Source organism: Carica papaya, chromosome 8, assembly GCF_054855325.1.
Source record: "Carica papaya isolate Zhongbai chromosome 8, ASM5485532v1, whole genome shotgun sequence".
In the NCBI taxonomy this organism is placed as follows: Eukaryota; Viridiplantae; Streptophyta; class Magnoliopsida; order Brassicales; family Caricaceae; genus Carica; species Carica papaya.
In genome coordinates, this window is record NC_142316.1 from 24,605,560 (window position 1) to 24,617,519 (window position 11,960).

Genomic DNA, 11,960 nt, shown 5'->3' on the forward strand with positions numbered 1-11,960 from the left:
CCGAAAAAATAGAACTAGTGTTTGAATAATAATTTCCATACCTGTTAGTTTATTGAGGTTTGTAATGCTTATTCAATCATAATAATTATGTGGTAATTTTCAAACTAATATACATTTATAATTAAACAAGAAACTGAACAACCACCGGTAATTAACCACTTCTTTTGCCAGCCAGCTAAAATCCCATATAAAAGATCGAAAGACTTCGACAAAAGGAATCATATTGTTATTTCAAAGCTTCAAGTTAAATTAACGTTTTATTGCTTCTTAACAAAGATAAAACTGTTCTTAGGAAGGGCTTGGTCAAAATTTTGTGGAGTCTTGCCATGAACAAGGTTACGTCATTTTAACATCTTATGGAATGGAGTAATAACCAACTGCAACTATTTAAGCTACAACCCTAACATTCATTTATATCATTAATGCAGACCCTTACGCTAGACCCAGTATATCTGTAACGTTACCATCTTAGTTGATCTGCTTCGACACTAGGCCGTCAACCTGCTACTAATATTCTTTTTACTCTAACTTTACTACCTTGAGGTATAAGGCAGCCATATGCCAGATCCTCATTAGCTGTTCGTGGCCAATCCTTGCCCAGCTTCTCTTCGGCGCGTTATTGTTACTCTTGCAAAGATATTTTCCAGTTTCCATGCTTCTTGTTATTGCACATGATCAACATGTATAGAGATAGCTCCGACAATGCTTAACAGAATTCAGATTATCAAATTATTTTTTTGAAAATAATTATTAAATTAATTTGACCAGAGAAAAAAAAACCTCCAGAAGAAGCAATAATGAGTCAGAAGCTTACTACTGCCCCGGAGAAGGTGTAATAGTAGTTCTTTAAGATAGGATAAAATGCAGCCATTGTGCTTATCACTTGTCTATAACTTTTGGTAAAATGGCCTTGCCCAAATAAACCTGTTGCATCTCCTCTCTCCAGATCTGTAAGAGGTAAGAAAACCACATTGCAGGCTTAAGACTACATGTTCTTGGTGTAGAAATGGACCAAGAGGAGCAAGACAATCCATGTTATGAAAGATATGGTAACGAGCAAGTCAAATAAATCAGAGTAAAGCTCTGGAGAGAACAAAAACAAAAGAAATCTTTCTCTTTTAGGGTCAACATACCGTCTCACGAAATTCCACCCTGATATGAGGCACATTTGTTTTGCGAATATCATTGCCATCAGGTCCTCTTTTGTAGTGCTCTTTCCCAATCCAGTGCGACTAGAAGTTAAAAATTTCTTATGCATCAATCGTACATAAGCAGTGATAGGAATAAAATTCGCAAACACTATAATTGTATTTAAAAGTCTAAAAACATACTACAGCCGACTGGCCATAAAAATGTTAGCATTTACCAGTTATAAGCCATATCCATGCTGCCTTCAATTAACTTTAAAAAAAAATTTAAAAAAAACGGAAACAATCAAGATACTCCTGCTCAACCTGACATGGTTGCTTCTATTACAATACTAGTGCAGGAATATTCTTTTGGAACAATCAACACTATTAATGATAGTTATTCGCTACAACTAATTAAATTTCTAAAAATGTACATATGCCAAAAATATGCAGCAGAAAATACATAAAAAAAATTAAATCATTTAGTTTTGTTAAGTTTTCAAATACCAAATAAATTAAATAAAATTAGAAAGATACATTTATGGTAGATATGTACTAGAAAAAATAAAAGTAAAAGAAAGACAGTACAGCTTGAGAATAGAATAAAACGGGAAGAAAACAATATTCAACTATAAGTAGGGGAACTATAAGAAATTATTTGTAGTAAAAAAAATATAAAGAAAATAGTGATTATTGTGAATATAAAGTTTGGTCATTTAGAAACAAGTTATCTTAAAAACCTACAAAATCATAATAAGAACGTAATAACACCCAGAAAACCTACATTAAATAGCCAATACACTATTTCCTACCCAATATGACAGGCAATATTAACTGGTGTGCCAAATTGACTAGTTTTGGCAAGTATTTTACCTGGGTACTATTGTTAGAACAATACTAGTACGATATTTACTATATTGAAGAAAGATTATAGGAAAAGAAAATAGAAATGAAAATGCAGTCAATTTTAGTATGCCAGAGTTGGGGAAAGCTGATCCACCAGTCAGTCAGCTCAATAACCAAGTTCCCCTTGTTAGAACTAGCATGCTAACAAAAAGACTTCTGACTCTTTCACCCCGTCAATTTTATTGACAAGTTCCATATAATTCTAAAGGTTAAATTGCACAAAAATCTTCAAGAATTTGGTACAGTTACAACTAGGTCCACATTTTTTTAAATAAACTATACAGTCCTTTCATCCATTTACTGTTGCAAAAATATGATCGACAAACTACAATAGACATACTCATTCTCATACACCTACCATTGTGTTTTTTCTTAACCATATCAACTAAAACAGTAATTATTTTGTGTTTTCTCAACCAAACTTACTTATAAAGTTGTTTTTTCAATTATTTGACAATCAAGTGACACATTTAATATACTAAACTATCAAGAAACTATATTTAATTGATGGATATACTTTTTATGTGATGATTAAATTATTATTTTCTAGAAACTGTGTAAGCAATAATAATTATATCCAAGCTTTTAAGAACTTCTATGTAATTTACCAGATAGTAAAACACACTTGACCAATTTCCTAAAACTCTAGAAAATTACAGGCTTTACAAATGGCAAGATCATATCATATTTGATAATTTTCCTAATCTACCTCTCTCACAATTGACAAAACTGCACTACATTCAGACGTAGAAATAAGCTTTTATGTTTAGACATCTACACCATATCACACTCCCAATCCCGTCACTGTTTCAACTGATGAGAAGCAGCTTCATTCTAAATTATCGGCACATGAAAAACAGATCAGGATAAGAGGATACCTTCAGAGCATGTGAGAAACCAGACTGATAGACTGAATTACGGGCAATCTCACATAGATCACAAGAACTCAACTTCCATACCTAAGGAAGAGTTTTCAATATATTATAATAAACACAATATGTATATCTTTATCTGCATGCATAAACACAAATATATGTATCACTTTATCTGCATGTGCATATGAGAGCAAGAAGAGAGTCTCACAGATGCAGCGATACTATATTCCTCCACCAAAGGTTCTTTTGTTAAGTGGATTTGGAGTGGATCATCTGTAGAGAGGGAAACGTTAAGGCCCCTTAAGAAGAAAATTGGAAAAGGGTTCCGATGATAGTCCAAAAATAACGAGTTGTTGCTCAGAGGAGACATAGCCAATCCAATCTAATAACCAATATGAATAAAAGGTCAGACACTATACACAGAAAGATGAAATTAAAACAAGGAAGAAAAAAACTAGAACAGGATTTCTCTTTCTTCTCACCTGCGCCAAATAATACAGATACTGAAGCACAGGAGACTTCCTCAAATTTATTCCATGTGCAATATTATGAGCAGTAAGAAATGTCGCAGCAAGGTGGTCAATATCCCCCGCCTGAAAATATCAGACGTGAAGCATCTCGAATTTTTTTTTTTAAAAAAAGAAATCCTGGATATCACAGAAGAGAAGATAAATATTCAGAGTACCTCTCCAGAATGCGGACGGAACTTTATTGTCGTCATACCCTTCAATTCACGAAGCTGAAGAAAGGAACATTTGGAAAAAAACTTAAATAACAAGAAGCTATCAGAACCTAGCATGAAAGAAGCAACCACTTCAAATAAATCATGATTCTTTTTTCTTCTGAAAAAAAATCAAGTCAGCTAGTTATCTATCATAGGAAAAGGTCTAGTAATGGCAAATGGTGACAACTTTTATGTAGGAAGGAAAAGTCCCTCTTAAACATCTAAAAATGCTTTTGTTGCTTAGATTTGCAGACTTTCCAATTATTTTATTGGGCAAGCATTAATCAGATTAACATCCTAGATAATGTAGTTTCCCTTTCATAAAATGATTGATTGTAATGATACCTAATATACTTTCCTTTCATTGAATGATTCAAAGCATCATGTCATTTTTGTTTCAATAAATATTTTCATAAGCTACAAATATAATTACATACAGCTTTTGAAGTGGCTTCTTATTGTTTGAGCATAAACAAATTTCTTAATCGGAAAAAAAAAGAAAGTATTATAAAAAAAAGAAGTATATAAGAGGACTCCTTGTGTTAGAGTATAAAGAATAAATTGGACCTTCTCGAGATAACTAATACTTAGACAATTATTTTGTATGGTATTAGAGTAAGGGGCTGAGTTTAAATCCCACTGCTTTAGCGAATTTCAGCTTAATGTACAGTAAGTTTGAGATTGGTTCACACTTTTAACCTAATATGCTTGCATACGGGAGTATGTTTGAGTTTTTTATCAATTTAAGTTTTATTGCTTATTAAATCAAATATTCCACACTTATGTTTCACAAAAAGCACATGTGTACACGCACACACATATTTCACACTTATGCTTATAACTATACGAGAAAAAAATAAATCTAAAAATGATACTGCTAGTAGGATTTGGTTCGGAAAGAAGGTGCACCTTGTTTAATGTGTAGAGATTAGCATAGCAATAATAAGCATAGTACGAAAATGCAGGATTGAAAACATTAGTCCATTGAGCAGGCGTAGGCATGTGCTTTGTTGGACGCCTTTCTGGCTTGCTTTCATCATCAACCAAATCCAATCCAACAACCTGAGAACACAAGTATCACTTAGCTCCTACCCTTAAAAACTTCAAAGATATCAACATCAGCCCTACAAGGCTACAAAAATAAGTTGCAAGATCTTCAAGAAACAAACCTGTTTCAAGAAAACATGCAGCTGTGGATGAGAATCTGGATCCACAGTAACCTCAAACAGTGGAATAAATATATTGTCAAGAATGTTTTGGAAGGATGTCACTATCCCCATTTCCTTGTACACATTGTAGAGACGTGGAAGCTGGAAGACAAACATATTATGAGAACTATGCTACCATGAAAATTCAAATTACAACACCATAAAGGAACTAAGTATCCAACATGCAACTGTCCAACATTGCCTATAGATCCTGAAAGCTGATCACGAAAAAAAGAGTTTCTTGTAGATCTAGTTTATGATGAAACTAACAGACAAGCAATAGCATACAAAAGAATTTGTAAGTTGTGAATGCACAACAGAGAGAGAAAAGGAACTAGAGATTACGACAGTAAATTATTCCATCTGAATAATATCAAACATAAAAATGGGAACAGAAGAGCAATTGTAGCAAGCACCTGAATTAACCAGACAACATTCTCACTGTATAATTCATTATTCACAATCCAACTAGCCATTTGGTCCCACTCACTCATCTTCCTACCATAGATTGATATCCTGTATTCAGCCATCTGCAGCAACCCAACTTAAAATCAGCCAAGAAAAAAGCTACTGGATATAGTGTGATCACAAAACACAGACACACTTCTGCATCAAAAGCACTCTACTTATGGGAGAAGGCAGAGAGTTCAACAAAGTTCAGCTTTCACAAACAAATTCAAATGACTCTCAGCATTCATAGGATCAAAAATATGTCCAAGTTGATAGAAAAAAATAGAAAGCAGGTAGCAGAAAGATATGTCATAAAACAAGCTGTGGAAGCACCTGATATTTACTTGCTGCAAGATCAGAGAAAACTTGCTTCGTCAACTCAGCAAGGAAACGGCCTGCATAACAGGAGAAAACAGACACAATTTGAACATAAGGATTCTAGATCAATAAAAAAGAACACATAATTGTATACATGTATTGAACATAAATATAACAACACTATGGTATCCAGAAGCAAAAATAATATGAAGTTCCTAGCATGTCCTAAAAAATACAAAATATTTATTCTGCCAGACAAGTGATAGCAAACAAATGTCCATGTGACAACTAATAACCAAAAAACAATAAAAAAATACCTTGAATGAGATTATCCTGCTTAAGAAAGATCTCCCTGAGCCTACTTTGACCACAAGGATTGTACTTGAGATTGAACTTATCAAACCGGTGAAAAGTACTCTTGTCTGCATGAACATCCAAAAGGTCGACATTCAGGTCATACCTGTTTAAACAAGGTTCAAACTATTATATTCAACAATTCAAGCAGCAGAGGTGGAATATAATTTTTCTTTTACAAAAAAAGGAAAAACAGTGGGAGAAAATGCATAGTTTTCTTTCACAGGTGAAGGCATTAGAACATTGTTTCTAACCCGGTTAGATCCAAGCTTTCAAAAACTTCTCTCAGGGTCAAATAAGTGCCATCTCGAAATATTACAACCTGAGCAAAAAAACACAAACACATCATTGCATATCAAAAGCATTTGTAGCATAGAAAACTAAAAAAGAGAAGAACATAATAGAAGATCATAACTTGCATATTGATTCTACATCACCAAAAAAAAAAAAAGGAAATGAAGGATCTAAACAAAACACGAATGGATCTCAAGCTTTCAACATAAGTATGATCTACATTCATGATTCGAGCAAAATCTTTAGTAATCACTTTTAAACTATAGAATCATTCCATTCACGAATCCAGAAAATTTTTTTCCGTTTGTAATGAACAAATGCCATCATACATAAACAGGTATGTGATTGAGAATATGTGAAGGAGCACTACTAATTGTTAGTAAATTCCCCTCTAAGCAATGTTGCAAACTTCAGGAAATTGTGCATTTATTAATTGTAGAAAGAATATTTTGACAGGCACTTGAGTAAACATCGTCAGGAATATTCAAGCAGTTACCTCATCCGGTTCCTTCCTTAGCTTTGACTTAATAAACCTTAGAAGATGTTTCTGGTTCATGCACGCCGAGTGGTGAACGTGCGTATCAACTTTTCGGACATTATAGAAGTCACGATGTGGTGCACTTTTCTGAGCAAGAAATTCCTTATCCGCATTAAGCATCAAATGAAGATTGAATTTCTGATGCCATACCAAGATGAGCATGATGTCAAAGTCTTTTCAAAAAAGAATCACTCATTTCAGAGTTATAGTTATAGTTTTAAATTTACTAACTTGCTCCAGAAGAACCAGCCGGTGATGACATAAAGTTCTGATATTTCCTGTTGCTATAACTCTAAGTATATTATGCAAGTCAGTGAAAAAGGTTGTAGCATCGGCAACAGGGAAAAGCTCTTGTTTTGCTGTTTATGAAAAAAGGTTCAAAAAATAAGGGAGCGATAAAGAGGACTTGAGTTTGTGAACAATAACAAATATGAAGGATAGAGAAGCATTTCTGTGCAATTAGCTACTTACCATCTTTATTTGCATAGACATGGATGACGCCATCTTGCATCTCAAAATAGTGCTGCAGAGAAGTTGAAGCACATTCATTCAAACAAAAGAGCTAGTACAAAACGTAAGTGATTTCTCCCCCGTATTATGAAGATTGAAAATATAAACTTACATCAGATTTTCCCTCGGGACTGTAAGCAAATGGCTCCGGATTAGGCTTTGGAGTACTGGGGTCTGATATAACTTCTTTTTCCCATGGAGCAACTGCTTCTTTGAAGACATATCTTTTCCGCATTTCAAGGCATTCTTGCAGAACCACGTAGGCTTCAACTTCATCTGGAGATGGCATATCTGGAAAGAATTTTAAGATTAGAAAAAAGACCAGGAGTTCTAATGAGCTTCATTTTAAGATCGGTAGACTAACACAGCTCAGCTCTTGCAAATTTACAATAAAAAAATATCGGAAAAAGCACGAGCATATGATTTCTAACTTATCAGTGATATGAATTTAAAAAGTTCAACCAGAACATCAAACCCAACTACAAGCCACTTTTCCGCTCTAAGTTTACTGGGCTCTAAGGTTCTATTTTGTATATGTCACCATAAGTTGTTGCAGTCACCATACTGTCCTTTCTTTCACTCTTGACATTTATCACATGCACAGGTTTTATATAGTTGTGAAATTTGCAGTAACAGGAAAATACATAGTTAATGGACCAGTTAAAATAACCTTCAATTGCATACAACATTCAAGTCTTAAATTTCAGTCAGATGATGCCTGTCAAGCTGACAGGAGGAAGTTAATACCAGTGGGACTAATTTTAAGACGTGCAAAAATTTCATGCTCTGGCTCTTTCCGGAGAATATCAGCTGCAATAGGATCAGGCTGAACACCATGCAGATCACCGGACACGCTATGTGATCGAATCATGCTGGAAGCAGCAATAGCCATCTGCTCTCCATTGGCATTAATGTGTTCTGGTAAGTTTGAACCCTGCACATGCAGATTTCAGAGACAACCAGAAATATCAAATAAAACATGTTGCCCAATGATAAAATGGCAAAAATATATGTTAAGATACACTAGAAAGAAAGAAATATTTTTAAGTTTTAATTCCCTGAGAAGAAAACCTTAACAAAAATACGCACCATGCAAGAATATAGATGTTGCTAGTCAGTGCATGTTTTTGTCTATGAACATGTATAGAGAAAGAAATGGGGATCCGTAGTTGCAAATTTACTCACAGCATTTCCATTTGTATGCAGATATGAAGTGTCTAGTTTAGTACTATCAGTCATGTTATCTTCTTCATCTGACCCTTCTATGCTCTCGAAGGCACTACCACTAGCTACAGGAGATTTGGGAGAAGTTCCTCTGAGAAGACTTGCAGCTCTCTTTGCTGAATTTGGATGACCAGCAGATTTCCCTGAAACAGCATAACTCATGATATCAACAGAATCATTGGTAGCTTGACCATCCCTCCTCCAGCACCCTCCCCCAAAAAAACTGAAAAATAAAACAATAATGATTAAAGACTAAAAGAAAAAATTATTAGAAGACCATATCACGAACAGAGCTGAAAGTTGCCTTCTCCTTATTAATGGTCACGAGCAATGGTATGAACATGCATCTGCTCACTACCAACAGGATGCGAACCTTCTTATTAAAGGTTATGAGCAATGGGATGAACATGCATCTGGTCACAATCTATTAATTGACATGCAACAAGCCGTCACTAACATAAACATCCTGTGAAGCAATATGCAGGAAGAGAATTAGGAAAAGTTGGGGAAGGCTCTTTTCGACCAATTTGTTAATATATCGTAGCGATCCTTGCAATATTTTACTTCAAATCCATCAATCGTGGAATGGAAGCAAGTGGTAGAGTCAATATACTGCCATCTACATTATCCATTGGACATTTTAAATTGTCTTCAAACTTTTTTAAATTATTTTCCCCCCTTCTAAAACTGGAAGTTAACCATTATGATGTTCCCAGCGAAAACTTCCTCTCATCTTTTAACCGCGACCTTCTACAGATATACCTTACTTATCCTCAACGAAGATGAAATGATAAAATGTCTAGCTGGTAAAAATCTGCAACTTGCAACAACGAATTATCATGGCCTGTTTGTCATTAGACTAAATATAAAGAGCATACGAACTTCACTGCTCGGTTCTCCAACATAAAGTAATAAAGATCTCATATCGCATGAATTCAAGTTGAGTAACACTTCTATTCAGATGCAAATACTCAACTGAAGCCGATATCAAATTCCTCATTATGCACATATATGTCATATTCAATTACAACTACCATGAAGCCATTACCAGTGAAAACCATTTTGTGAAATTAAACACATGATTGCTCTTTTATATATCTAAACGATTAACTGAAGCAGAGTTTTATCACTCCGGCGAGAATTCCAACAGAGCCATACCTTCACGCAGCATGTGGAGCCTCGGCAAACCGGGAGGGATCCCTTCGACGTGGACCGGTCCGTTGGCACGCCTATCTTCCGCGGCGTCAATTCCACCAGAAATGGTGGTAACATCCGGCAAGGAAGCCGAGCCACGTCGATAGTAACCATTACCCTTCCGCCTCCCATGGCCGCGTCGTTTCTTCAAGTGCTGCGGCGAGTCCCCATCAGAGTTCTCTTCCCTCTCCCTCTCCCTCTCAACAGTCTTGGCGAACTCAAGCAACTGAGTTAGGGTTTTCTTGTGCATGTAATACGCCGATATGGCAACGAATGAAGCTCCAACCAGAGCCGCCATGGCCAGATGCATAGTATACGTGTCCATCACTATAGTCTTTTCTGAGCGTGAAAAGTATCTCTTATCTTTCCAAATCTATCAGCCAGTTGGTAAGAGAAATGGTTACTTGTTATAGAAATATATATTGCGGGAGAGAGAGGGACAAACAGAAACCCTACTGAACAGTCTAGCAGAGGAAAGAAACAGAGAAGCTCTGTTTTTAATCGTGACAGACTGAGGGCTCTTCCTATATTTATAGGCGAGTCCAAAGGCACGAGCTCATTGCACTTATTCCTATCCCCATCACTCTTTTTGACAGTATCTGTTTTTCATTTTATGTAACAAAAAATTATTTGTGTTCACAGTAGTTTTTTAATATATATTTTATATAATAATAATAATCATTAGTTTTCCCTGTTTTTACAATAATTAAATTAGGAAGAAATTACACTGTGTTTTTACAATATTTTATATCTTTTTACAAAATTCTGGATAACTTTATTAACTTTTATGAGAACGTGAATTCAAAGAATGGAATATGTTTTCCGTATATCATAGAATGTGTATTTCAAGTTGGGGGATATGCTCTTATATGTTCTTATGTTAAAATATTTATATTATTTTAAATGTGAAAATATTATTTAATTAATAAATATATAAATTTATACTAAAAAAATTGACAATTAAAATTATTCTCACGATTACATAAATTTAAAAAGAAATAAAAATAATAATTATTTTTGGTCAAGTTTAGCTGGGTGTATGTATGTAGACAGAAGGGTGGAGTGTGAGTCACTTCCCTTATCTAAAACGTACTGGCTAATATGCCTTGCAGCTGTTGCACACGTGTTATAAAAAGAAAGGATATTTTTAATGCTGTATTTGGCAAAATAATGAATGCGCGAATGTTATTAACCAAACACTGTTTTAAGAGCCCCACAAATAACTGTCCGCTGCGGGTCACATCCCTTCTTTTTTTTATAAAAGAAAGTGTTAGATCATTTAGCAATTTTTTTTTTAATTCGTTATGATTATTTTAATTAAAAAATTTAATTATGATAAAATATTTTTTATATCTGAAAATATTATTTCGGTTGTTAACCTAAGTACTATCGTTCAAACAAGATATAATAAGTTAATGTCAAATTCTATTGAATTAAGTGTTATGATTATATCTATTAATTTATAATACATACATAATGTAACGTTCCGACTTTTCTACTGAGAAAAAACGCTCATAAATATTTTATCATTTAAACTTCATCCTTAACTTTAAGATTATGTTATTCTAAAATGTTGTTAAATTAAATGATCTTATTTTATCAACGTTCATGAGTAAAAAAATCATATATCAAAAGGTGTCAAGTTAGAATCCTAAACTAACTACGGATTCTTGTGGTTCCGAAGGATCTGGCTACAGGAGACTATGAACAATTAACTTCCCCCGCTTTTTCAACCAACTACTACATGTATAAATTTCACTAATGCGCAACAGTGTGCAAAAATAAAATTAATTGTACATCCTTTGTACAAAGTCAGATATATGAGGCCCTATAAAATTTTAGTTACATTACTATCTTATGTACATCGATTTTAAGAACAAATTAAAAGAACAACAATAAAACTTCTCCAGAGGCTTTTACTGATCTTCAGCTTGCTCTGAATCTGTCATAATATGAAATGGTTATAGAAATTTGGGGTGAGAATTCCACTATCTCAATAAAAAATGATAACAAAGATATGCAAACAATAAATCACGCAAGGTTGATAAAACAAATACAATTTTATTGAAAAAAAGTCCCGAGTTGAAAAACAATCATAACAATAATTCTTTTTCATTTGTCATTCCATATATTTCTTTCCTTCTCGTAGATATTGATTTCATATTTCATATCTAAATTTTCCTTTCACATACTCTAATTTCACATGTTCATACATAATTTCCTAGATATCACAGC

At 34.1% G+C, this 11,960-nt stretch overlaps 1 protein-coding gene across 2 annotated transcripts; it reads right to left on the reverse strand.

Annotated features, from left to right (window-relative positions):
* Positions 1-204: 204 nt before the first annotated feature.
* FAC1 (AMP deaminase, putative / myoadenylate deaminase) lies at positions 205-10,234 on the reverse strand. Of its 2 annotated transcripts, none has more exons than XM_022050503.2 (20): positions 9,690-10,234; positions 8,493-8,674; positions 8,055-8,241; positions 7,420-7,598; positions 7,269-7,320; positions 7,029-7,156; positions 6,756-6,935; positions 6,220-6,287; positions 5,929-6,071; positions 5,627-5,688; positions 5,260-5,373; positions 4,805-4,945; positions 4,545-4,697; positions 3,597-3,650; positions 3,394-3,504; positions 3,120-3,293; positions 2,915-2,995; positions 1,134-1,232; positions 815-948; positions 205-705 (listed from the first exon to the last, which is right to left on the reverse strand). In XM_022050503.2, the coding sequence occupies exons 1-19, from the start codon at positions 10,048-10,050 to the stop codon at positions 880-882; spliced, it is 2,538 nt and encodes an 845-aa protein (XP_021906195.1). In that variant the 5' UTR covers positions 10,051-10,234; the 3' UTR covers positions 205-705; positions 815-879. The 2 variants fall into 2 exon arrangements, with proteins under 2 accessions (XP_021906195.1, XP_021906196.1); XM_022050504.1 differs by having other exon boundaries at positions 8,493-8,754; positions 9,690-9,829.
* Between the last annotated feature and the right edge of the window lie 1,726 nt (positions 10,235-11,960).

Excerpts from the sequence above, each read along its gene's own strand:
- FAC1 (XM_022050503.2), bottom strand. The coding sequence starts at position 10,050 with ATGGACACGTATACTATGCATCTGGCCATGGCGGCTCTGGTTGGAGCT. Across the intron at positions 5,374-5,626 it reads TTGCAGCAAGTAAATATCAG|ATGGCTGAATACAGGATATC; the intron begins GTGCTTCCACAG and ends GGGTTGCTGCAG. Across the intron at positions 949-1,133 it reads GGGTGGAATTTCGTGAGACG|ATCTGGAGAGAGGAGATGCA; the intron begins GTATGTTGACCC and ends TACCTCTTACAG.